At 44.5% G+C, this 24,649-nt stretch overlaps 1 protein-coding gene, 15 non-coding genes and 1 pseudogene across 16 annotated transcripts; 1 reads left to right on the plus strand and 16 right to left on the minus strand.

The window, feature by feature from the left end:
* Nucleotides 1–104: 104 nt before the first annotated feature.
* LOC117598589 (U1 spliceosomal RNA) lies at nucleotides 105–268 on the minus strand. The gene has a single exon (XR_004579223.2). It is a non-coding gene; the product is annotated as a U1 spliceosomal RNA (small nuclear RNA).
* A 343-nt stretch (nucleotides 269–611) lies between these two features.
* LOC117598591 (U1 spliceosomal RNA) lies at nucleotides 612–775 on the minus strand. Its single transcript, XR_004579225.2, has one exon. It is a non-coding gene; the product is annotated as a U1 spliceosomal RNA (small nuclear RNA).
* A 350-nt stretch (nucleotides 776–1,125) lies between these two features.
* LOC128320572 (U1 spliceosomal RNA) lies at nucleotides 1,126–1,289 on the minus strand. Its single transcript, XR_008304119.1, has one exon. It is a non-coding gene; the product is annotated as a U1 spliceosomal RNA (small nuclear RNA).
* Nucleotides 1,290–1,639: 350 nt separating this feature from the next.
* Nucleotides 1,640–1,803, minus strand: LOC128320574 (U1 spliceosomal RNA). Its single transcript, XR_008304121.1, has one exon. It is a non-coding gene; the product is annotated as a U1 spliceosomal RNA (small nuclear RNA).
* Nucleotides 1,804–2,153: 350 nt separating this feature from the next.
* Nucleotides 2,154–2,317, minus strand: LOC117598603 (U1 spliceosomal RNA). Its single transcript, XR_004579239.2, has one exon. It is a non-coding gene; the product is annotated as a U1 spliceosomal RNA (small nuclear RNA).
* A 350-nt stretch (nucleotides 2,318–2,667) lies between these two features.
* On the minus strand, nucleotides 2,668–2,831 carry LOC117598593 (U1 spliceosomal RNA). The gene has a single exon (XR_004579229.2). It is a non-coding gene; the product is annotated as a U1 spliceosomal RNA (small nuclear RNA).
* A 350-nt stretch (nucleotides 2,832–3,181) lies between these two features.
* LOC117598581 (U1 spliceosomal RNA) lies at nucleotides 3,182–3,345 on the minus strand. The gene has a single exon (XR_004579217.2). It is a non-coding gene; the product is annotated as a U1 spliceosomal RNA (small nuclear RNA).
* Nucleotides 3,346–3,695: 350 nt separating this feature from the next.
* On the minus strand, nucleotides 3,696–3,859 carry LOC117598606 (U1 spliceosomal RNA). The gene has a single exon (XR_004579243.2). It is a non-coding gene; the product is annotated as a U1 spliceosomal RNA (small nuclear RNA).
* A 350-nt stretch (nucleotides 3,860–4,209) lies between these two features.
* On the minus strand, nucleotides 4,210–4,373 carry LOC117598556 (U1 spliceosomal RNA). The gene has a single exon (XR_004579201.2). It is a non-coding gene; the product is annotated as a U1 spliceosomal RNA (small nuclear RNA).
* Nucleotides 4,374–4,723: 350 nt separating this feature from the next.
* Nucleotides 4,724–4,887, minus strand: LOC117598569 (U1 spliceosomal RNA). The gene has a single exon (XR_004579209.2). It is a non-coding gene; the product is annotated as a U1 spliceosomal RNA (small nuclear RNA).
* Nucleotides 4,888–5,237: 350 nt separating this feature from the next.
* On the minus strand, nucleotides 5,238–5,401 carry LOC117598531 (U1 spliceosomal RNA). The gene has a single exon (XR_004579167.1). It is a non-coding gene; the product is annotated as a U1 spliceosomal RNA (small nuclear RNA).
* A 343-nt stretch (nucleotides 5,402–5,744) lies between these two features.
* LOC117598590 (U1 spliceosomal RNA) lies at nucleotides 5,745–5,908 on the minus strand. Its single transcript, XR_004579224.2, has one exon. It is a non-coding gene; the product is annotated as a U1 spliceosomal RNA (small nuclear RNA).
* Nucleotides 5,909–6,265: 357 nt separating this feature from the next.
* Nucleotides 6,266–6,429, minus strand: LOC128320581 (U1 spliceosomal RNA). Its single transcript, XR_008304132.1, has one exon. It is a non-coding gene; the product is annotated as a U1 spliceosomal RNA (small nuclear RNA).
* A 341-nt stretch (nucleotides 6,430–6,770) lies between these two features.
* LOC117598548 (U1 spliceosomal RNA) lies at nucleotides 6,771–6,934 on the minus strand. Its single transcript, XR_004579189.1, has one exon. It is a non-coding gene; the product is annotated as a U1 spliceosomal RNA (small nuclear RNA).
* A 357-nt stretch (nucleotides 6,935–7,291) lies between these two features.
* LOC128320577 (U1 spliceosomal RNA) lies at nucleotides 7,292–7,455 on the minus strand. Its single transcript, XR_008304128.1, has one exon. It is a non-coding gene; the product is annotated as a U1 spliceosomal RNA (small nuclear RNA).
* A 357-nt stretch (nucleotides 7,456–7,812) lies between these two features.
* On the minus strand, nucleotides 7,813–7,960 carry LOC113546588 (uncharacterized; annotated as a pseudogene).
* Nucleotides 7,961–14,749: 6,789 nt separating this feature from the next.
* On the plus strand, nucleotides 14,750–21,508 carry fgf21 (fibroblast growth factor 21). The gene is made up of 4 exons (XM_026946418.2): nucleotides 14,750–14,897; nucleotides 18,068–18,145; nucleotides 18,589–18,692; nucleotides 21,209–21,508. Exons 1-4 carry the CDS (start codon nucleotides 14,750–14,752, stop codon nucleotides 21,506–21,508), a joined length of 630 nt encoding a protein of 209 aa, XP_026802219.2.
* The last annotated feature ends 3,141 nt before the right edge of the window (nucleotides 21,509–24,649 follow it).

Here is a 24,649-nt window from a genome sequence, read left to right on the forward strand (position 1 = left end):
CACACGTCGCCCTCTGGTGCCCATATGTCTCTGTGTGAGGCCTAACCACAAACACAGAGCCACACAAACACAGCTCAATCTTTCTTTCCACCAGAGTTGCGTGTCAGGGGAGAGCGCGAACGCAGTCCCCCACTATCAGAAATTATGCAGTCGAGATTCCCACATTTGGGGAATTCGCAAGGGTCAGCACAGCCCGAGTGCAATGGCTGAGCCTCGCCTTGGGCGAACCACCTTCCTGATCATGGTATCGCCCCTGCCAGGTAAGTATGAACTCCTTTGTCTGTATGAGAAGGGCCCTGCAAGGCTGTGGGCAGCTGGATGAGGGTGCAGAAAGCCTCGGGGCAGGGCCTTGCATAATTTCTGGCCCGTCCCCTTCCAAGTCAGCACAAGATACTAGTGGGGAGCTCATGCGGGCTCCATCTACTGGTCAGGCAGGATATAGACATGACCGTGTGTCTCACACCTAACAGAAGACTGAAGAAACCAGCATGCCTGGAGCCAGGTGGGTTTTCTCCACACGTCGGCCCCTCTGGTGCCCATATGTCTCTGTGTGAGGCCTAACCACAAACACATAGCACGGCTCTATCTTTCTTTCCACCAGAGTTGCGTGTCAGGGGAGAGCGCGAACGCAGTCCCCCACTATCAGAAATTATGCAGTCGAGATTCCCACATTTGGGGAATTCGCAAGGGTCAGTACAGCCCGAGTGCAATGGCTGAGCCTCGCCTTGGGCGAACCACCTTCCTGATCATGGTATCGCCCCTGCCAGGTAAGTATGAACTCCTTTGTCTGTATGAGAAGGGCCCTGCAAGGCTGTGGGCAGCTGGATGAGGGTGCAGAAAGCCTCGGGGCAGGGCCTTGCATAATTTATGGCCCCTCCCTTTCCAAGTCAGCACAAGATACTAGTGGGGAGCTCATGCGGGCTCCATCTACTGGTCAGGCAGGATATGGACATGACCGTGTGTCTCACACCTAACAGAAGACTGAAGAAACCAGCACGCCTGGAGCCAGGTGGGTTTTCTCCACACGTCGCCCTCTGGTGCCCTTATGTCTCTGTGTGAGGCCTAACCACAAACACAGAGCCACACAAACACAGCTCTATCTTTCTTTCCACCAGCGTTGCGTGTCAGGGGAGAGCGCGAACGCAGTCCCCCACTATCAGAAATTATGCAGTCGAGATTCCCACATTTGGGGAATTCGCAAGGGTCAGCACAGCCCGAGTGCAATGGCTGAGCCTCGCCTTGGGCGAACCACCTTCCTGATCATGGTATCGCCCCTGCCAGGTAAGTATGAACTCCTTTGTCTGTATGAGAAGGGCCCTGCAAGGCTGTGGGCAGCTGGATGAGGGTGCAGAAAGCCTCGGGGCAGGGCCTTGCATAATTTCTGGCCCGTCCCCTTCCAAGTCAGCACAAGATACTAGTGGGGAGCTCATGCGGGCTCCATCTACTGGCCAGGCAGGATATGGACATGACCGTGTGTCTCACACCTAACAGAAGACTGAAGAAACCAGCATGCCTGGAGCCAGGTGGGTTTTCTCCACACGTCGCCCTCTGGTGCCCATATGTCTCTGTGTGAGGCCTAACCACAAACACAGAGCCACACAAACACAGCTCTATCTTTCTTTCCACCAGCGTTGCGTGTCAGGGGAGAGCGCGAACGCAGTCCCCCACTATCAGAAATTATGCAGTCGAGATTCCCACATTTGGGGAATTCGCAAGGGTCAGCACAGCCCGAGTGCAATGGCTGAGCCTCGCCTTGGGCGAACCACCTTCCTGATCATGGTATCGCCCCTGCCAGGTAAGTATGAACTCCTTTGTCTGTATGAGAAGGGCCCTGCAAGGCTGTGGGCAGCTGGATGAGGGTGCAGAAAGCCTCGGGGCAGGGCCTTGCATAATTTATGGCCCCTCCCCTTCCAAGTCAGCACAAGATACTAGTGGGGAGCTCATGCGGGCTCCATCTACTGGTCAGGCAGGATATGGACATGACCGTTTGTCTCACACCTAACAGAAGACTGAAGAAACCAGCACGCCTGGAGCCAGGTGGGTTTTCTCCACACGTCGCCCTCTGGTGCCCATATGTCTCTGTGTGAGGCCTAACCACAAACACAGAGCCACACAAACACAGCTCAATCTTTCTTTCCACCAGAGTTGCGTGTCAGGGGAGAGCGCGAACGCAGTCCCCCACTATCAGAAATTATGCAGTCGAGATTCCCACATTTGGGGAATTCGCAAGGGTCAGTACAGCCCGAGTGCAATGGCTGAGCCTCGCCTTGGGCGAACCACCTTCCTGATCATGGTATCGCCCCTGCCAGGTAAGTATGAACTCCTTTGTCTGTATGAGAAGGGCCCTGCAAGGCTGTGGGCAGCTGGATGAGGGTGCAGAAAGCCTCGGGGCAGGGCCTTGCATAATTTCTGGCCCCTCCCCTTCCAAGTCAGCACAAGATACTAGTGGGGAGCTCATGCGGGCTCCATCTACTGGTCAGGCAGGATATGGACATGACCGTTTGTCTCACACCTAACAGAAGACTGAAGAAACCAGCACGCCTGGAGCCAGGTGGGTTTTCTCCACACGTCGCCCTCTGGTGCCCTTATGTCTCTGTGTGAGGCCTAACCACAAACACAGAGCCACACAAACACAGCTCTATCTTTCTTTCCACCAGCGTTGCGTGTCAGGGGAGAGCGCGAACGCAGTCCCCCACTATCAGAAATTATGCAGTCGAGATTCCCACATTTGGGGAATTCGCAAGGGTCAGCACAGCCCGAGTGCAATGGCTGAGCCTCGCCTTGGGCGAACCACCTTCCTGATCATGGTATCGCCCCTGCCAGGTAAGTATGAACTCCTTTGTCTGTATGAGAAGGGCCCTGCAAGGCTGTGGGCAGCTGGATGAGGGTGCAGAAAGCCTCGGGGCAGGGCCTTGCATAATTTCTGGCCCGTCCCCTTCCAAGTCAGCACAAGATACTAGTGGGGAGCTCATGCGGGCTCCATCTACTGGCCAGGCAGGATATGGACATGACCGTGTGTCTCACACCTAACAGAAGACTGAAGAAACCAGCATGCCTGGAGCCAGGTGGGTTTTCTCCACACGTCGCCCTCTGGTGCCCATATGTCTCTGTGTGAGGCCTAACCACAAACACAGAGCCACACAAACACAGCTCAATCTTTCTTTCCACCAGAGTTGCGTGTCAGGGGAGAGCGCGAACGCAGTCCCCCACTATCAGAAATTATGCAGTCGAGATTCCCACATTTGGGGAATTCGCAAGGGTCAGCACAGCCCGAGTGCAATGGCTGAGCCTCGCCTTGGGCGAACCACCTTCCTGATCATGGTATCGCCCCTGCCAGGTAAGTATGAACTCCTTTGTCTGTATGAGAAGGGCCCTGCAAGGCTGTGGGCAGCTGGATGAGGGTGCAGAAAGCCTCGGGGCAGGGCCTTGCATAATTTATGGCCCCTCCCCTTCCAAGTCAGCACAAGATACTAGTGGGGAGCTCATGCGGGCTCCATCTACTGGTCAGGCAGGATATGGACATGACCGTTTGTCTCACACCTAACAGAAGACTGAAGAAACCAGCACGCCTGGAGCCAGGTGGGTTTTCTCCACACGTCGCCCTCTGGTGCCCATATGTCTCTGTGTGAGGCCTAACCACAAACACAGAGCCACACAAACACAGCTCAATCTTTCTTTCCACCAGAGTTGCGTGTCAGGGGAGAGCGCGAACGCAGTCCCCCACTATCAGAAATTATGCAGTCGAGATTCCCACATTTGGGGAATTCGCAAGGGTCAGTACAGCCCGAGTGCAATGGCTGAGCCTCGCCTTGGGCGAACCACCTTCCTGATCATGGTATCGCCCCTGCCAGGTAAGTATGAACTCCTTTGTCTGTATGAGAAGGGCCCTGCAAGGCTGTGGGCAGCTGGATGAGGGTGCAGAAAGCCTCGGGGCAGGGCCTTGCATAATTTCTGGCCCCTCCCCTTCCAAGTCAGCACAAGATACTAGTGGGGAGCTCATGCGGGCTCCATCTACTGGTCAGGCAGGATATGGACATGACCGTTTGTCTCACACCTAACAGAAGACTGAAGAAACCAGCACGCCTGGAGCCAGGTGGGTTTTCTCCACACGTCGCCCTCTGGTGCCCATATGTCTCTGTGTGAGGCCTAACCACAAACACAGAGCCACACAAACACAGCTCAATCTTTCTTTCCACCAGAGTTGCGTGTCAGGGGAGAGCGCGAACGCAGTCCCCCACTATCAGAAATTATGCAGTCGAGATTCCCACATTTGGGGAATTCGCAAGGGTCAGTACAGCCCGAGTGCAATGGCTGAGCCTCGCCTTGGGCGAACCACCTTCCTGATCATGGTATCGCCCCTGCCAGGTAAGTATGAACTCCTTTGTCTGTATGAGAAGGGCCCTGCAAGGCTGTGGGCAGCTGGATGAGGGTGCAGAAAGCCTCGGGGCAGGGCCTTGCATAATTTATGGCCCCTCCCTTTCCAAGTCAGCACAAGATACTAGTGGGGAGCTCATGCGGGCTCCATCTACTGGTCAGGCAGGATATGGACATGACCGTGTGTCTCACACCTAACAGAAGACTGAAGAAACCAGCACGCCTGGAGCCAGGTGGGTTTTCTCCACACGTCGCCCTCTGGTGCCCTTATGTCTCTGTGTGAGGCCTAACCACAAACACAGAGCCACACAAACACAGCTCTATCTTTCTTTCCACCAGCGTTGCGTGTCAGGGGAGAGCGCGAACGCAGTCCCCCACTATCAGAAATTATGCAGTCGAGATTCCCACATTTGGGGAATTCGCAAGGGTCAGCACAGCCCGAGTGCAATGGCTGAGCCTCGCCTTGGGCGAACCACCTTCCTGATCATGGTATCGCCCCTGCCAGGTAAGTATGAACTCCTTTGTCTGTATGAGAAGGGCCCTGCAAGGCTGTGGGCAGCTGGATGAGGGTGCAGAAAGCCTCGGGGCAGGGCCTTGCATAATTTCTGGCCCCTCCCCTTCCAAGTCAGCACAAGATACTAGTGGGGAGCTCATGCGGGCTCCATCTACTGGTCAGGCAGGATATGGACATGACCGTTTGTCTCACACCTAACAGAAGACTGAAGAAACCAGCACGCCTGGAGCCAGGTGGGTTTTCTCCACACGTCGCCCTCTGGTGCCCATATGTCTCTGTGTGAGGCCTAACCACAAACACAGAGCCACACAAACACAGCTCAATCTTTCTTTCCACCAGAGTTGCGTGTCAGGGGAGAGCGCGAACGCAGTCCCCCACTATCAGAAATTATGCAGTCGAGATTCCCACATTTGGGGAATTCGCAAGGGTCAGCACAGCCCGAGTGCAATGGCTGAGCCTCGCCTTGGGCGAACCACCTTCCTGATCATGGTATCGCCCCTGCCAGGTAAGTATGAACTCCTTTGTCTGTATGAGAAGGGCCCTGCAAGGCTGTGGGCAGCTGGATGAGGGTGCAGAAAGCCTCGGGGCAGGGCCTTGCATAATTTCTGGCCCGTCCCCTTCCAAGTCAGCACAAGATACTAGTGGGGAGCTCATGCGGGCTCCATCTACTGGTCAGGCAGGATATAGACATGACCGTGTGTCTCACACCTAACAGAAGACTGAAGAAACCAGCATGCCTGGAGCCAGGTGGGTTTTCTCCACACGTCGGCCCCTCTGGTGCCCATATGTCTCTGTGTGAGGCCTAACCACAAACACATAGCACGGCTCTATCTTTCTTTCCACCAGAGTTGCGTGTCAGGGGAGAGCGCGAACGCAGTCCCCCACTATCAGAAATTATGCAGTCGAGATTCCCACATTTGGGGAATTCGCAAGGGTCAGTACAGCCCGAGTGCAATGGCTGAGCCTCGCCTTGGGCGAACCACCTTCCTGATCATGGTATCGCCCCTGCCAGGTAAGTATGAACTCCTTTGTCTGTATGAGAAGGGCCCTGCAAGGCTGTGGGCAGCTGGATGAGGGTGCAGAAAGCCTCGGGGCAGGGCCTTGCATAATTTATGGCCCCTCCCTTTCCAAGTCAGCACAAGATACTAGTGGGGAGCTCATGCGGGCTCCATCTACTGGTCAGGCAGGATATGGACATGACCGTGTGTCTCACACCTAACAGAAGACTGAAGAAACCAGCACGCCTGGAGCCAGGTGGGTTTTCTCCACACGTCGCCCTCTGGTGCCCTTATGTCTCTGTGTGAGGCCTAACCACAAACACAGAGCCACATAAACACAGAGCACTGCTCTATCTTCCTTTCCACCAGAGTTGCGTGTCAGGGGAGAGCGCGAACGCAGTCCCCCACTATCAGAAATTATGCAGTCGAGAATCCCACATTTGGGGAATTCGCAAGGGTCAGCACAGCCCGAGTGCAATGGCTGAGCCTCGCCTTGGGCGAACCACCTTCCTGATCATGGTATCGCCCCTGCCAGGTAAGTATGAACTCCTTTGTCTGTATGAGAAGGGCCCTGCAAGGCTGTGGGCAGCTGGATGAGGGTGCAGAAAGCCTCGGGGCAGGGCCTTGCATAATTTATGGCCCCTCCCTTTCCAAGTCAGCACAAGATACTAGTGGGGAGCTCATGCGGGCTCCATCTACTGGTCAGGCAGGATATGGACATGACCGTGTGTCTCACACCTAACAGAAGACTGAAGAAACCAGCACGCCTGGAGCCAGGTGGGTTTTCTCCACACGTCGCCCTCTGGTGCCCTTATGTCTCTGTGTGAGGCCTAACCACAAACACATAGCACGGCTCTATCTTTCTTTCCACCAGAGTTGCGTGTCAGGGGAGAGCGCGAACGCAGTCCCCCACTATCAGAAATTATGCAGTCGAGATTCCCACATTTGGGGAATTCGCAAGGGTCAGCACAGCCCGAGTGCAATGGCTGAGCCTCGCCTTGGGCGAACCACCTTCCTGATCATGGTATCACCCCTGCCAGGTAAGTATGAACTCCTTTGTCTGTATGAGAAGGGCCCTGCAAGGCTGTGGGCAGCTGGATGAGGGTGCAGAAAGCCTCGGGGCAGGGCCTTGCATAATTTATGGCCCCTCCCTTTCCAAGTCAGCACAAGATACTAGTGGGGAGCTCATGCGGGCTCCATCTACTGGTCAGGCAGGATATAGACATGACCGTGTGTCTCACACCTAACAGAAGACTGAAGAAACCAGCACGCCTGGAGCCAGGTGGGTTTTCTCCACACGTCGCCCTCTGGTGCCCTTATGTCTCTGTGTGAGGCCTAACCACAAACACAGAGCCACATAAACACAGAGCACTGCTCTATCTTCCTTTCCACCAGAGTTGCGTGTCAGGGGAGAGCGCGAACGCAGTCCCCCACTATCAGAAATTATGCAGTCGAGATTCCCACATTTGGGGAATTCGCAAGGGTCAGCACAGCCCGAGTGCAATGGCTGAGCCTCGCCTTGGGCGAACCACCTTCCTGATCATGGTATCGCCCCTGCCAGGTAAGTATGAACTCCTTTGTCTGTATGAGAAGGGCCCTGCAAGGCTGTGGGCAGCTGGATGAGGGTGCAGAAAGCCTCGGGGCAGGGCCTTGCATAATTTCTGGCCCCTCCCCTTCCAAGTCAGCACAAGATACTAGTGGGGAGCTCATGCGGGCTCCATCTACTGGTCAGGCAGGATATGGACATGACCGTGTGTCTCACACCTAACAGAAGACTGAAGAAACCAGCACGCCTGGAGCCAGGTGGGTTTTCTCCACACGTCGCCCTTTGGTGCCCATATGTCTCTGTGTGAGGCCTAACCACAAACACAGAGCCACATAAACACAGAGCACTGCTCTATCTTCCTTTCCACCAGAGTTGCGTGTCAGGGGAGAGCGCGAACGCAGTCCCCCACTATCAGAAATTATGCAGTCGAGATTCCCACATTTGGGGAATTCGCAAGGGTCAGCACAGCCCGAGTGCAATGTGAGGCCTAACCTCAAACACAGAGTCAACGGTTCTTTTAGCAATTACTAAGAACACTTTACACTCAGATCTCCATAAATGAACAGCTGATCGCTTCGGTTTAAGAAACCTAAACTTACAACTTGAGTGATGCTCATAATCATACTTTTAACACACTTAGCACTGTTAAGTTTGTTAGTAATCAGTTACAGAAGTCGAATGACTTATAATCACACTATCTGGTGTTAACCAGAAGAGGATGAGTTCCTTTTTGAAATTGGTTTCTCTCATGCTTTCTTCCTCTTGTCACCTTGGCGAGTTTTTCCTTGGTACCATTGCCTTTGTTTTGTACATTATGTATAAATGTAAATTAAAAAAATTATATCTGAATTTCTGTAATGCTGCTTTGTGACAATGTCCATTGTTAAAAGTGCAATACAAATAAAAAATTAAATTTAATTGAAATCACCAAACTGTGCTGGGATGAAATCATGGTAGACTGTTGCATCAATCATGCTATACAGCATAACTTGGTTCTCACAATGCACCCAGATGCTGACAAGTCTTCTGTTGTTCTTATTCTAATTTATGGTTCATAAATAGATGGAATGTATTTAATACAGTAGCACTCCTCACTTGTTCTACAGTAGTGGGTATGATAGCTATGGTGGCATAACAGTTTTGTGGTTATAGCATGAAAACATCAAGTTGTTGTTACATGGTAACAAGATATATTGCTTACAACAAAACATGTTCCACTGATCATCTTTGCACATTTCCCTGATTGTGCGCAGCCAAACAGGACTACCCTAAAACAACTGATCCTCCACATGCATCCACCTGAATGCCAGGACCCAAAGTTTCCCAGCAGAACATTGCCCACAGCATCACACTGCCTCCGCCAGCTTGCGTTCTTTCCAGAATGCATCCTGGTGCCATCTCTTCCCCAGGTAAACGATGCACACGCACCGGGCCTTCCACATGATGTAAGACAAAATGTGATTCATCAGACCAGACCACCTTCTTCCATTGCTCCGTGGTCCAGTTCTGATGCTCACCTGTCCCTTGTAGGCACTTTTGGCAGTGGACAGGGTCAGCATGGGCACTCTGACAGGTCTGTGGCTACACAGCCCCATATGCAGAAAGGTGTGATGCACTGTGTGTTCTGACACCTTTCTATCATAGCCAGCTTTAACTTTTCAGCAATTTGTGCTACAGTAGCTCTTCTGTGGGATCAGACCAGACAGACTATCCTTCACTCCCCACGTGCATCAGTGAGCCTTGGGTACCCATGACCCTGTTGCTAGTTCACCGGTTGTCCTTCCTTGGACCACTTTTGGTAGGTACTAACCACTGCATACCGGGAACACCCCACAAGACCTACTGTTTTAAAGATACTCTGACCCAGTCATCTAGCCATCACAATTTGGCCATTGTCAAAGTTACTCAGATCCTTACACTTGCCCATTTTTCCTGTTTCCAACACATCAACTTCAAGAACCAACTGGTCACTTGCTGCCTAATATATTTCAACCCTTGACAGGTGCTATTGTAACGAGATAATCAATATTATTCACTTCACCTGTCAGTGGTCATAATGTTATAGCTGGTCGGTGTATATATATATATATATATATATATATATATATATATATATACACACCATTTGAGACTTATAATGTAAATGGCATGAAACTAAATTGGTAGTCTTAGAAATTTCATTTCATTCTTAACTACAGAAAGCCTTTTGCCACTGCTGGATCAGCAGATGTCTATATCCCAACAGAAGATAACAACATAATTCTGCATTCTTATTTAATACAGCAATGTTAACTACGTAACAAATAAGACTCCACAGAAGCACAAATAGAAATAGCAATAGCTTTATGAGGTGACAAAATTTCAATGACAAATTTGAAAATGTAGATTAGATAATTCAGAGTATTAGCTTAAAGTCAGACAATTTGATAACTATGTTTAGAACAATATAACCAAATCAATAGAGCATTTAGAATATTTTACTTCAAATCCAACAGACCAAACTAATTTCAATAATTTCCTCTTCAAAATTTGATACCATGCTAGTTTAAAGCATTTATGTACTTAAATGCTTTAAACTAGCAGTTAATAAAGCCTTGATAAAAAAAAAAAACAGACCATGACCCCTGTCAGCTGTCTAACTATAGGCCAATATCAAACCTCCCCTTTATTTCCAAGATCCTAGAAAAGGTTGCAGCACAGTGCTGGTTAAAGTATCTCGCTGCTTGTGTTGCTTGACCTTAGTGCAGCTTTTGATATCATAATTATAATATTCTTTGTTGGAGCTAAGGGAACAGCTCTTTCCTGGCCCAGGTCTTATTTTACTGATCATAATCATTTTGTAGATGTAAATGCTGACATCTCTGTCCTGGCATAGTGCTCTGACTTAAACCCTATTGAATACCTTTGGGATGAATTAGATAGCTGATTGTATGCCAGGTCTTCTTGTTGACGTCAGTGCATGAGGTCACTAATTCTCTTCTGGCTGAATTTCCACAAATACCCACAGCCAGGCTATCATGTAGATAGCCATCCCAGTAGTAAATACCTGAACTACTTATAATAGTAACAAATGGGTAACTTATTCATATTAATGGCCATTTTTTTGGAATGGGATGTTCAACAGCACATATGGGTGCAATGGTCAGGTGTCCATAGAAATACTTCTACTAGCACCAGAGGCCGAGTCTCAAATATAATCTCACTTCAAGATGCAGAAAAAGTAGTTTTTGTTTTTGTGACCTTTGGATACACCTTTGTAACTATTGTAATGCTTTGTTGTCTTGATCCAGTAGATGCATAAATAAGCTCCAGTTAGTAAAGAATGCAGCAGCCAGAGTCCTTACTAGACCCAGAAATTATGACCACATCACATCAGAAAAATTTTGCATTTATTCTAAAATACTACAAATTAACTTTAAAGCACTGAATGGGCTTGCACCACTGTCAAGTTATTTTGGGATTCTCAGCCTCAATGTCGGCCCAAACTTGACAAAGGCTTTATTCAACAATGAAGGGCGCATGGAATAACTCAAAACATCTTGATCTTCTTTGCATAAATTCAGTGGTTCAATCATATATCAATCAAGTTCAATCAAGTATACTCACAAATCCAAAGAACTTACCAAAGAACATAAAGCATAGCAGTTCAACAGCAAAGTTAAATCAAATGCTGTTACTGCAAATGGCTAATTAGCACATTAGATGCTAAACCGCTTACAACACAAACGACTTGCAAGTCAACATAGCGTTCTCATAAACAGTCTGTAGTTACTAGAAAAATATAGAGTCTTTGTCCTACCAGTAGCATCTCATAGTTGCACAATACATTGTGGCTTTTCCCAGGTGTCCTTGAATGAATGAACTCAACATCCAACCTTGATGATTAGATCCGTGCAGGTTTAACAATCTTTCTCCACTGGTTTTACAACCAGCAGCACCAACTTGGGTAGGAGCAGTATATGCACTTCACAAACAAAGAACGTCTGCTTGCTGATAATCAGACACACCTGCCGCTATCAGACATGAGCATGACATGGCAGGGGTCAATCAGCTTCCTTGTTGCTTCCATGTTGGACTACATGTTCACAACCAATATATATATATATTTTTTTAATCTCAAGGTTAAATTCATTTTATCAGATAGACCGTTCCTTACTTTAATAATGATGAATATATATTTTCACTCAATTCCAAAATGAACTTAACAACCACAGTCCCTGAGCAAACTTTTGGTCTTCATATAATTCACCATGCCTGCTTTGATGTCATAATAAAATGTAATAATAAAATCTTGTAATACACAAATATAATAAAAACTTTTCTTACAGAGCCCCACAGTTATGGAATGACCTTCCAATTAGTCAAGTCAAGTTCATCATTTGCACAGCACCCCAGGACATGTGTACATTGAAATGCTTGTGGCTAGGGTAGAGTAAGCTGTTCATATAACAGAACATGATATACTCACACACATACGCAGAGGGCAAGAGAATATACAAGTAAGTAAAATAACCAAGTGCAATATATGCTACAACATAGTGAGAAAGAGAGGAAAACTAGATACAGCACAGATTGTTGCACTAAAGTTATGTAAAGTGTCCAAGTGGCAATGGGGGAGCAGGGAGAAAAACAAGTGAAAAGTATGTCAAGTGACTTGGTGAAATTTGGGATGCAGATGACCTGCAGGATGTTTAGGAGCCTGCAGATAAAGACTGTTCTTTAGACAGCTTGTCTGTGACTAGATGCCAGATCGCAATTCAGAGAATAAACTGTGTGCTGGGTGACTGAGTCAAGCTTTTTTTTTTAATAGCTTTTGTCTTAGGTAAAGGTGCAGGTCTGGAGACTGCTATATATTCCTACTCTTTCCCCCCTTCTCTCTCTCTCTCTCTCTCTCTCTCTCTCTCTCTCTCTGTCAAGCTACACATGCTACTCCTGAGATGCAAGTGATCCTGACCCCGTCTGCTCTCCGGACCTGCCTGATCCAACCTGATCCCTACTTCTGTTTCACCTGAAAACCACTTGCTGCTGAGGATGGCCCCATGTTGACAGCCTAAAGTTCAATGAGATTACTGTGGATGGTACCACTTAGAAACCATGAAGATGGCTTTGGAATTGCTACGAACAGCTGATAACTTCAACAAAATAGACTTCATGTTAAAACTATAATGTATTTAGAAATAACATTGATGCTCATATTCATTATTCATAAGTTGCTCATAAGCTCATAAGTTCCTGGCTACACAGTTGCACTGCTTGACACTATAGTACACAGTTATAGAAGGGAATGATTTATAATTGCACTATCGGGTGTCACCCAGATGAGGATAGGTTCCCTTTTCAGTCTGGTTCCTCTCGAGGTTTCTTCCTCATATCGTCTCAGGGCTCGCTAATTAGGGATAAAGGATAAAATATTTATTTCTGTAAAACTGCTTTGTGACAATGTCCATTGTTAAACGTGCTATACAAATAAAATTGAATTCAAATTGAATTATAATATAATATATTAACCTGTGTCTAATTTAAAGTGAAACTATGGAAATTCATCTCACTGCTCATATCCTTAAGGACGTGTGTGTCTCTGTCCATACTTTTCCCTGTATCCCTGTAAATGTTGGTACTAACATAAATAAATAAGTGTGTGTGTGTGTGTGTGTGTGTGTGTTCGTGTGTGACTGGAAAGTACACACAACCCAGAAATTGTCATGAAATTCCCTATAACCCTTAAAAATACATATATATATAAACAAACAGAGAAAATTTCAGCATATGAGCGTCATGTGGATTAAGTGTCAACAGAAGCTGGGTTTACTTTCTCTCTCAGACTGAGAGGAAAGGCATATCTGCTTTCTGTTTCTCTGATGTCTTCATTTTTCACAAAAATGTGCTCCTCTTCTTTCTGCTGCTGATTATAAACAGTTTAACATGCCAGGAGACCAGTGTAAACACTGACTTATAAACACATAGACACACACTCAATGAGAAGAGAAGATTCCGTTTCCTCTTTAGTAAACGTTTTAATAAATAAATGTTTGATTCATTATTGTTATCATCTATCGCCCCTGTGATGTAATTGTGCAATGAGTACTGTTTGTCTTTACTCTTCTACACCTCTACACTCTAATGACTCATAATCACACTATCCGGTGTCACCAAGAAGCTGGGTTCCCTTTTTTCACCTTGCCGTGGTACACCTGTGAACTGAGAACCGTGAAAACGACTGCACGGCATCTTAAGCCGCTTTATAAGAAAACTGGACTCTTGGTCCATTCTGTATCCTATTGGCAACACATGAAATAGTATAGAGATGTTATTTATTTACAGCACTGAATCAGGTTATTTATAAATGCTGGCCTACCTGCTTTTCACAATGTCACACTTTGTATTGACTTTCTCAACTTCTTCCAAAATAAAAGTGACAGCATTTATGAACATCTACCTTCTCGTTCTACACCTGATAGTCTACTTCTTCTGCAACCCATCATGTTAGTTCTCTTGGCTTGCACAGTCTACTCTCCTTTCCCCTGACATCCTTGTCCTGAGTGGGTGACATTTTCTTCAGCATTTCTTCTCTCTGTCTCCCTGTGACATCTGATTTAATTATGTATCATTTCTAGACTGTCAACTTGTTCTTACTATTGTAAAGCAACCTTGGTGATGAGAAAAGTGCCATAAACTAGAAAAGATAAACTAGATAAAACATAAACTAGAAAAGATTCTAATCAGTCTGCTGATGTGCTTATTTTATTCTCTACATAATACATAATGATAATAGCAGCAAATATAGAAATAATACCTTTTTTATCCACTCTTTCTCTGAGTGTGTGTACACGTGTGTGTGGGTGCGTTTGAGTGTGTGTGCGCATGTGTGCGTACGTGTGCGTGCGAGTGTGTGTGTGTGTTTATGAATGAATCAGAGTTATTTCCACTTCACATCATTTACATTACAGCAGTTTGCTGTAAGTGATCAAAGCAGGAAAACCAAACATGGTCAGTATCACTGCATGTGTGTGTGTGTGTGTATGTGTGCGTGTGTGTGTGTGTGTGTGTGTGTGAATTTCTTAAGAATATTGTGTTGCTTTCCGTAAATTTTGTGAATCACCATCATCTCTCCTCCTGCCACATCTCCTATAAAAGTCAAACACACACTTTCACAACTTCTAATGCAAAGTGCATTTCTGTGATGCTTATTCATTGATTTATTTATTTAATTTCATTTATGTGTTGATCTTACTTACTTATTCATTATTTATTATCTTTTATTTACTTCAGTGATCCAGATTGTAGTATTTTGTTTGTAGTTTTGTGTTTATTTGTGCGATGTTGCTGTTTGCAGGATTTTTTCTCCTCTTTCGTTTTTCTCTCTCTCTCCCTCTCACTAGCTCTCACTCTTTCTCTCCATCTGTCCATGATTCCTCTCCAATATTGGCCTTCAATGATCAAGTTCGCCAGAGACACCTGTACACAGGTATGTACAGAAACACACACACACAGAGAAAGAGAGAGAGAGAAACAGCATTAGTGAGTAGTAAATGATCTGATATTAAATGCTGATTTCTGCAAGGTTTTGACGCTTGTGGAGTTAACTGCTGCTTTGGCATTAAAATTGACAGAAAACTTCTTAGACTGCTGGAGAACACAGTTGTTTTTTTTCAGAACTGTGGTAAACTGGTTTTATTCCTATTTCACTGGAAGATAATATTTTGTTATTCTAGATTAACATATCTCAGATGAACATAATGTTGAATTAACCGTGTTCATGGGTCTAATTTACTGATTAGACAGAAAATAATAATTGAAATGCTAATTGAGACTTTTGAGTATATTGAATTTTTGGCAAACAGTAGACACACACACACACACACTCAAAAACAGTTCTCATGCCTGGAGATGATTGGACCAGCAGGTGTGTGTAATCAGGTACAAATGTGAAAAAGGCATAAAGGTCATGTGATTCACTGATTTGATTTATTTTTGCAAAAAGTAGTTGCTGAAAGTTGATATTTCACCACTTTTTATTATTTGATTTATTCTCAGGTCAAAATGACCCAAGTATGACCTCTGTGTAATATAAATACTCATGCTACTAATAAACCACCAAAAATACGCCTTTTCCATGTTCAGTCAAGCACGTAAAGAAAAAGTTTATGACTGTTGAATTTGGCACATATACAGTTCTGTGCAAAAGTCTTAGGCACATGCAAATAAATTCTCTAGAGCAAAGACGCCTTCAAAAATAATGAAATTAAATGTTTCTACATTTAAAAAAATACTATAAAGAGCAGTAAACAGTAATAAATGAAACAAAGTCAGTATTTAATGTGACGATCCTTCACTTTAAATAAATAAAGCAGTATCTGAGGTGCAGTGTGTGCAGTTTTATAAGGAAATGAGCTGGAAGTGTTACTGAGCATCTTGCAGAAGCAGCCACAGTTCTTCTGGAGACTTTGACTGTCGACTCGCTTCTTATTTCTGCAGCGAAACCCAGCAGCCTTCATTATGTTTTTATCTGAAAAGTGTCTCTTATGGAATCTGCTGCTTTCTTTACTGACATTCAAACATTTTTCTGTAACATTTCTGTGCTGGAAAACATCTCCAGGTTACGCATGTAACCATGGTTCCCCCGAGTGAATGAAATGCTGCGTCGAAATGCTATGGGAACGCCCCCAGCATGACCACGCTCTGAATCACATGTGCAATCAGTCCAATGGATGGGCGAGACGTCACGGGTGGCGACCTCTTAGGTCTGGGAGAAAATGTTTCAATGCTAGAAACACGGCCAGCATCTCCAGGCAGTTGATGTGCCACGTGAGATGGCAGCCGCTCCACAGACCACAAGCTGAGCGGCCACTCATGACCGCTCCCCATCCAGTGAGAGATGCGTCCGTCGCTAGTGTTACGCGGCGACGAGGAGCTCCGAGCACCGGACTCTGGGAAATAGCATGTAGGCATTGCCGCGTGACCTTGATCATGCGGAGCGGGCTTCCCCTCGGGGAGAACCCCTTGGTCTTGAGCCACCACTGTAGGGGTCTCATGTACAGCAGGCCAAAAGGTATCACGTTGGACGCAGCTGCCATCAGACCCAGCAGTTTCTGGAACTGCTTTACAGTGAGTGACCAGCCTTCTCTTACTCTCGTGACTGCTGTGAGGATCGACTCGACCCGAGCAGGAGACAGACGTGCCTGCATCGTGGTCGAATCCCACACCACACCCAGATAAGTGGTTCTCTGTACTGGAGAAAGCACAATCTTCTCGGCGTGTAGTCTTAACCCCAGCTCTTTCATGTGGGCGAGAACAACATCTCGATGCCGAACCGCCGCCTGCTCCGATTGAGCTAATATCAACAAATCGTTGATATAATTCAGTATGCGGATGCCCTGGAGTCGCACAGGAGCCAGAGCAGCATCTACACTCTTCGTGAAAGTGCGGGGTGAGAGTGCCAGGCCGAACGGAAGAACCCGATATTGGTAAGCGTCGCCCCCGAAAGCAAACCTCAGGAACTTCCTGTGTTGGGGAAGGATGGAGATATGGAAATATGCGTCTTTCAGATCGATCATGACAAACCAGTCCTCGGATCTCATCTGAGACACGACCTGTTTGATCATGAGCATCTTGAACTTCAGTCGCATGACTGAGCGGTTCAAATGATGCAGATCCAAAATGGGACGCAACCCTCCACCCTTCTTCGGAACAATGAAATACCGGCTGTAGAACCCGGACTCCCTGTCGTGAGGAGGGACCACCTCGATGGCCTCCTTCCTCAGGAGAGTGTTCACTTCCTGTTCCATTACCAGAGCCTGCTCGGGGCCCACCAGAGTGGGAAGAACCCTGCAAAAAGGAGGCGGTGGAGAACCGAATTGGATTCGGTAGCCTCTCTCTACAGTATGCAGGAGCCATTGAGACACATTTGGCAGAAGTTTCCACGCCGCAAAATAGTCTACTAAGGGAATCAGTCTCTCGAGACTGACCTCTGGTGAAATGAGAGCGGCTAGCTCAGTGCCCTGAAGCGGCAAACCGGCAGGGGACGGCCGAACTAGCTGCTCTGAAGAGCTCCGAAGAGGCAGCGAGCCTCCCAGTACCGCTACGTTCCCGGGCGGAAACTGAGAGAATCGCTCACTGGAGACCGCTGCGCCCTGAAGCACCATGGGTGGCAGGTCGATCTCCCGAGGGCACTGAGGAGAGACGGGCACCGTATGATGAGGTGTACATCGTCCCTCCCCAGAGGGGCCTGCCCTCAGAAGTCCTGGGCCACAAGCATCCGTGACGTCTGGATCCATAGGACTGATTGCCCATCCATTGGACTGATTGCACACGTGATTCAGAGCGTGGTCACGCTGGGGGCATTCCCATAGCGTTTCAATGCAGCTCGAGTTCCTGAAGGGGAACTAATGTTTGGAATCTAAAATGTTTTTGTACTGAATCAATAATGTAGAAGTCAGAAAATAAACTTCTATAACAAAGTTTGTACTAAAAAAAAATTTTTAAAAAAGACTTTTGCACAGTACTGTATATAATTGTTTGTTGTTTAGTAATAATCAGAAAAAGATCTTTAGCTTTTGTTTGCAGATGAATCACAGATATTTTTCAATGTTTGTTTAAAGACTAATCATTTTTTTCTTTTTTTTTGTTTCTTTGCAGATAATAAACACCACAGCCTGTTTGTTGAGATTTTATCCAATGGCACAGTATCAGCAACTCAGAGTCAGTCACTTTACAGTGAGTTTGCTTCTACATTTATATGTATATGCAACACACACAAGAGTGTGTGTTAAGGGGAGCAATCCCACAAAGTTCCAGTGAAAACTCAAAGAAAAAAATAGATTTGCAGAGAGCACAGAGGTTTGCCTGTTGAACTGAAGATATCAATAAAACTAAGAAATATATAATGTGAACAATCTGATAAAGAATAAATCAGAGGGAATTATTTTTTATTTTTAAATAGCAAGTAGGGAAACTGTAAGTGAACTGAGATTTGAAGGAACAGGAAGCAGGAATTCTCAAAGAACACCACAGTACTAGGAATAACAAAACTAGGGACCATTGAGTTTATTGAAGCTATGAAAAGGAGAACATAACACTAGGAACAAAGAAGATAGTATATATAATGTATATGTAATGTATACTATAATATATATAATGCATGTGTGTGTGTGTGTTAGCGGTTTTAGAGCTAAAAGCTGTTAAACCGGGTTACACGGCGATTCGGGGTGTGATGTCATCATTGTACCTGTGTGTGAACGCAGCCGGTCACTTATTTGCTCTGGTGAGTCACATGACTTAATCTATTCACTTTATGCCAAAAAAACCTGATGATCATTTTGAGAGACACGTTTGTTCTCTCGGCTGTTTGTCTCACTAATCCCCTCTCATTGACTCTTGATGGTCTCCTCTGCGCAGAGACAAGGTTGTGACATATTCTTTACACTTTTCATAACGTACTCGTCCCTCCATGGGATGGTCAATGTTCAGATTATTTTTATAACCAATCCCTGATTAATACTTATGCAGAACTTATGTCCTGGATATGATTTGATCATTCTGTCGTCTTCATAATGCTGTATGTTTCTCTCTAACAAATTCTGTGTTCTTCATGAACAGGTGTATTCAGGAACAGGTGTATTTATACTCAGGTCACATGACACTTTAATTACATACAGGTCGACTCAGTTTAACTAATTATACGACTTCTAATGGAAACTGAACCAGAACTAAATTGTGCTTTACACCAATGGGGGTGAATACTTAGCAGTCACAAATACTAGTTTTTGTTTGTTTGTTTGTTTGTTTTTAATTTATAGATACACTTATTTTCTACCCATTTCAATATTATAGACTATTTTGTGTAGATTTGTGATATAAAAACCCAGTTATGTCCATTTCAGTTCCAGACAGTAACACTACAAAATGTATTTCAAGGGGGTGAATACTTATGCAACATACTGTGTGTTATTTTTTAATTGTTTCAGATTTTATATTATATTATATTATATTATATTCAGATTTAATGGTTAGTGAACTATTATATGCAGTTGTACTTCGTTGATACACTATAAATTTCAATTTTAATAAGATGCTATACACATTATTGTTAAATCAGTCACTTGTAAACAATGATAGATAGATAGATAGATAGATAGATAGACAGATAGACAGACAGATAGAGTACTTTATTGATCCCTGAGGGAAATTGCAAACATGACACATGACATTACAGACACCAAATACTAACAAGACACACTTATCTGCAAGTAAGTAAGGTAGATGCATACAGTGTCAAGTGGAGTAAAGTGTCCAGGTAATAAAGTGACAGTGAATTAATAAATATAATAAAAACAGAACAGTAAAGATAAGTGTAGACAATTTGAGGAAGGTAGATAATGTGCATAGTATAAAGGCAGATAAGTATAAAAATGTACAAAACTTAATAAGATTAAATTTAGCAAATATTCAAGGTATAAATATATAATTTATATGAAATATATAATTTATATGAAAATATAAAATATGCTGGGGTGCATTATTATTCCACTGATACCACAGCAAGTTATTAATGAATGACATGTCATGCATTTTAATGGTTTACAGTTAGATTTAATGTTTTGGAACATCTAAGAGACAAGCTAGATTATATGCAGGGCTGTACAAGTCCTTGTGAATGAGCTGTTACTATAGAAACAATAACGTATTATATAATTTTAACCTATCATTCATGTTACTCTCGGAACTACTTTCCTAGCCATGTTGTTATACGCAATTAATACACACTTTCTGATTCTATTATTAATCCATGCTGTGGTATAATCATGTTTTAATGAACTTCCACTTTATAGCATATGAATTTTATTCTTGTATCTACAATAAAACAAATTTAAACATGGTGTTCTATCATTTATTATTCACAAGTTAACACAATATGTAAAACAATATACACTCACCGTCCACTTTAACAGGAACACCTGTACATTAGTTCATTCATGCAGTCATCCAATCAGCCAATCATGTGGCACGAGCACGATGCATTAAATCATTTCTGCTCACCACGGTTGTAAAGAGTGATTATATGAGTTATTATATTCTTCCTAGCAGAGTGAAGCAATCTGGCCATTTACCTCTGACCTCAACAAGGCGTTTCCACCCACAGAACTATCGCCCCCTCAATGTTTTTTTTGTTTTTTTGCACCGTAAACTCTAGAGTTTTTACACTTTTTCTTCATTCTGATGTTTGATGTGAACATTAACTGAAGCTCTTTAAATGTAATACAATTTAAAATAGAAGCATCAAATCAAATAACAGAAAATTCTCCTGTAAAGAAAACATGCCCATTGTTTGAAGGATAATCTGACTGAACACTCGTCTGCTATGCTTATGTATTTAACATTGGCCTCAAGGGACACTCTGTGGTGTTTTTGAGTGTATTTACAGCCAAAACATAAAATTCAACGTGTCGTATTGTGGTTATATTAAAACTGACAAACAGTGGTGTTTCTAACTCGAGTTAATATCATGCGAGAAAATGCGCTCCAGTTCAAGGTCAGAATTGAGTGTAACTGAGACACGCCTCTGTTTTAGACAAACTCCACCCCCATGTGGTTAACTCTCAGGTAACTTCTGAGTAGCACTTAAGTCAGTAGTTATGTCTGAGTTCTGAATACTGATGTGTGAAGTTTCAGTATTAAATCCTCACTGTGTTATTAACACTAGTCTGAATATGGGTCTATTTATCTATTTTTTTGCTCTTCATACTGTTAATGTTGATGTTATTGTGTGTGTGTTTACAGGGTGTGTTTCTGGATGTTGACTGTTCCTTCAGTGAGATGTTACAGCCTGATGGTTACACTCACTTCCTGTCTGCTCACCACAGACTTCCTGTATCCCTCAGTTTTAACGGTCCTCCTGGGAAACACACACTCACCTTCTCTCAGTTTCTACCGCTTAGAACCCATCTGTTTATGGAGATACAGGGATATGAAGAACCATCGAGTTTTCTATCAGCTGCAGATTTTGATTCAGATGATCCACTAAGACTGACAAACACACATCAGAACCTGAGAAGTCCGTTGTTCCACATCGACCAATAAGAATGCAGATCAGAACCTGAGGAGTTGTTATTTTAATAGACTTGCTCTAATGATTAAGTTAATATGTTTATTTATTGTTTTTTTAATAATAAAGCACCAGTTTTCATTTTTTTTGTTTGTGTTTTGCAGTTATATTGTTTAAAGTGTGTATTGTATATTGTTTAATTATTAAAGTGTCTGTAATATTCCTTTAATTTAAATATATTATGATTTAGAGTAATTTATTAATGATGGTAGATGATTGTTGGATTTAATGGTTAATTAAGTTAATAAATTGTTTACATAATTTCTTAATATACTTAAGTAATAACACTAGCACAACTAAATGTTTACCAAAATCAAGTTAAATCAGTTAGTAAGATAAAACAAGTTTGAATAAAATAATTTAATGAATTTTGATGTGTGCAAACTCATTTTGTTGTGTTGAACACATATCTGAGATATATGAAATCTTTATCAGTGAGTTCTAAAAGGTTCAAATACAATGTGTACTTTATTTTCTCACATTTCTTCTGCTTTTAATGTAAACGCCTCAGAATAGATGTTTATATGAAATGGTGTATTTTTTATTAATATTTTTTACTGTGGAAGCTATACAAGTTTTAATAAACGAGGCAATAGATCTGTCATTATACCCATTTAAAGTCAAAAGTGGTGAATTTATTTTGGCTGTTTAAATGAAACATTTTAATATGGCGTGTTGCAGCATTGTAAAGTCAAACTCTATAATCAAATTTCTCAGTAAAAATAAGGAAGTCAGCATCCATCTGGACAGTGTGTTAAGAAGGGATGCCAAAATTTGGAGAATTGGTTTAATCCATGTATCTGTTAAACACAGTACATTAAACCCCTGATCAGTAATAGTTTCATTAACAATAAGTGCTTTTAAGAGATCTAATATTTAACAGTCCTAGCTTCAGATCAAAGGTGCTGGCTGTGCATTCAGTATGATCTAATTTTATGTTAATTAGGTTACTACAACAAACTTTCTGAGTATTTCTACACTTTTGTTTAGCTCAGGGAACAGACACAGTCTCAATACAGTTGTATCAGAGTGACGACTCAGTGCAGCTAGCGGACGGTCGGTTTAGCCTGCTTGTCTGCTCCCTGGCCTTGGCTCTGGATTGTCACCGATTAACTAGGCCTGTTCTGAGACTATGTGCTATGCTGCAAGAAATGAGAGCAGCACCTTCCCGAGTGGGATGAACACCGTCCCGCCCTAACAGGCCAGCCTTGCCCTCAAAGTTAGTCCAATTATCTATAAAGCCCACATTGTTTTCGGAACACCACCTGGACATTCAGCGGTTCAGCGACCATAACCTGCTGTAAGCTACATCGCCACGCCGCATTGGGACGGGGGCAGACCATCCTATAGCATCAGACATCGCCTTCGCTAATTTACACAACTCTACCAAGTTACTCTTAGTAACCTCAGACTGACGAAGGCGTATATCATTAGCTCCTACATGAATAACTATCTTCGAGAAACTGTGCTTTCCTAAGACCCTAAGACTACCTGCTATGTCCGGCGCCCTGGCTCCCGGTATACACCTAACTAAGGCTGCTAATTTCACATGCCTTAAGATAGAGTCTCCTATAACCAGAGTTCTTTCAGGTTTCTCAGTGGGTGCTTCACTGAGGAGAGCAAACTATTATATCTAGTTACCAGTGTTAAGTAAGCCAGAATAAAGAATGGTAACTGATTAGCTGGCTAACAAAACCAATTGTTAGCAAGAAAACATTAGCTGGATTACTACCTTAAAGCAGCTTAGCATTTCTTTACATTTAATACCGTAAAAGAAAGGAATGATGGGTTTTAAATCAACTTGTACAGAGGATGAATCCACTTACCTTGTTTATGTGCTAACATGCAGTGAAAATTATTGCTTGTGTGTTTACATCAACACGGAATGGTGCAAAAACTCGGTTCTAGTCTCTAGTTACTGCTCATCGCTGGTGGAGTTTATGACTGTTAGATGTAGACCTTTTTATTTACCACGGGAATTCACTACTGTTTTCATAATCGGTGTGTACATTCCCCCCAGTGCTAACGCTAATGCTAAGGAGGCGCTCTGTGAACTGTATGGGGCTATTAGCGAGCTGCAGAATTCTCACCCTGACGGACTGTTTATTGTTGTCAGAGATTTCAACCATGCAAATCTCAAGTCAGTGCTCCCGAAATTCCATCAGCATGTGGACTTTGCAACAAGAGGGAAAAACGTGCTGGACATTGTTTACACAAACATCCCCGGCGCATACCGGGCGGAGCCCCGCCCCCACCTCGGCTACTCAGACCACATCTCTGTTATGCTAATGCCAGCATATAGACCGCTAGTCAGACGCTCCAAACCGGTTCTGAAGCAGGTGAAAACCTGGCCAGCAGGAGCCATCTCTGCTCTTCAGGACTGCTTTGAACACACTGACTGGCACATGTTCAGGGAAGCGGCAACTGACGGCGACTTCACTGACTTGGAGGAATACGCGACATCAGTAACCAGCTATATTAGCAAGTGCATTGACGACGTCACCGCCTCCAAGACCATCACCTCACGCTCCAACCAGAAGCCGTGGATGACTGCAGAGGTGCGCGCGCTACTGAGGACTCGAGACTCCGCCTTCAGAGCAGGCGATAAGGTGGCCCTAAGAACAGCAAGGGCCAAACTGTCCCGGGCCATCAGAGAGGCGAAGCGCGCACACGCCCAGAGAATCCACGACCACTTCAAGACCAGCAGAGACACCCGGCGCATGTGGCAAAGCATCCAGAACATCACCAACTACAGGTCATCACCATCTGCCTGTGACAGTGATGCCTCCCTCCCAGATGCGCTGAACGACTTCTACGCTCGGTTCAAGGCACAGAACGGCGTGACGGCGAGGAAGACCACCCCTTCTCCCAATGACCAGGTGCTGTGTCTAACCACGGCTGACGTGAGGAAGACTCTACACAGAGTCAACCCACGGAAGGCTGCTGGACCAGACAACATTCCTGGCAGGGTGCTCAGGGGATGTGCAGACCAGTTGGCAGATGTTTTCACGGACATCTTCAACACCTCTCTGTGCAGCACCGTTGTCCCGACCTGCTTCAAGGCCACCACCATCATCCCCGTGCCAAAGAAGTCTTCAGTGTCCTGCCTCAATGAC

Source organism: Pangasianodon hypophthalmus, chromosome 1 (genome assembly GCF_027358585.1).
Source record: "Pangasianodon hypophthalmus isolate fPanHyp1 chromosome 1, fPanHyp1.pri, whole genome shotgun sequence".
In the NCBI taxonomy this organism is placed as follows: domain Eukaryota; kingdom Metazoa; phylum Chordata; class Actinopteri; order Siluriformes; family Pangasiidae; genus Pangasianodon; species Pangasianodon hypophthalmus.

Coding starts and splice junctions, on each gene's coding strand:
- fgf21 (XM_026946418.2), top strand. CDS start 14,750: ATGTTGCTGTTTGCAGGATTTTTTCTCCTCTTTCGTTTTTCTCTCTCT. Junction 18,146..18,588: donor TCAGAGTCAGTCACTTTACA/GTGAGTTTGCTT, acceptor TGTGTGTGTTAG/CGGTTTTAGAGCTAAAAGCT. Junction 18,693..21,208: donor CCGGTCACTTATTTGCTCTG/GTGAGTCACATG, acceptor GTGTGTTTACAG/GGTGTGTTTCTGGATGTTGA.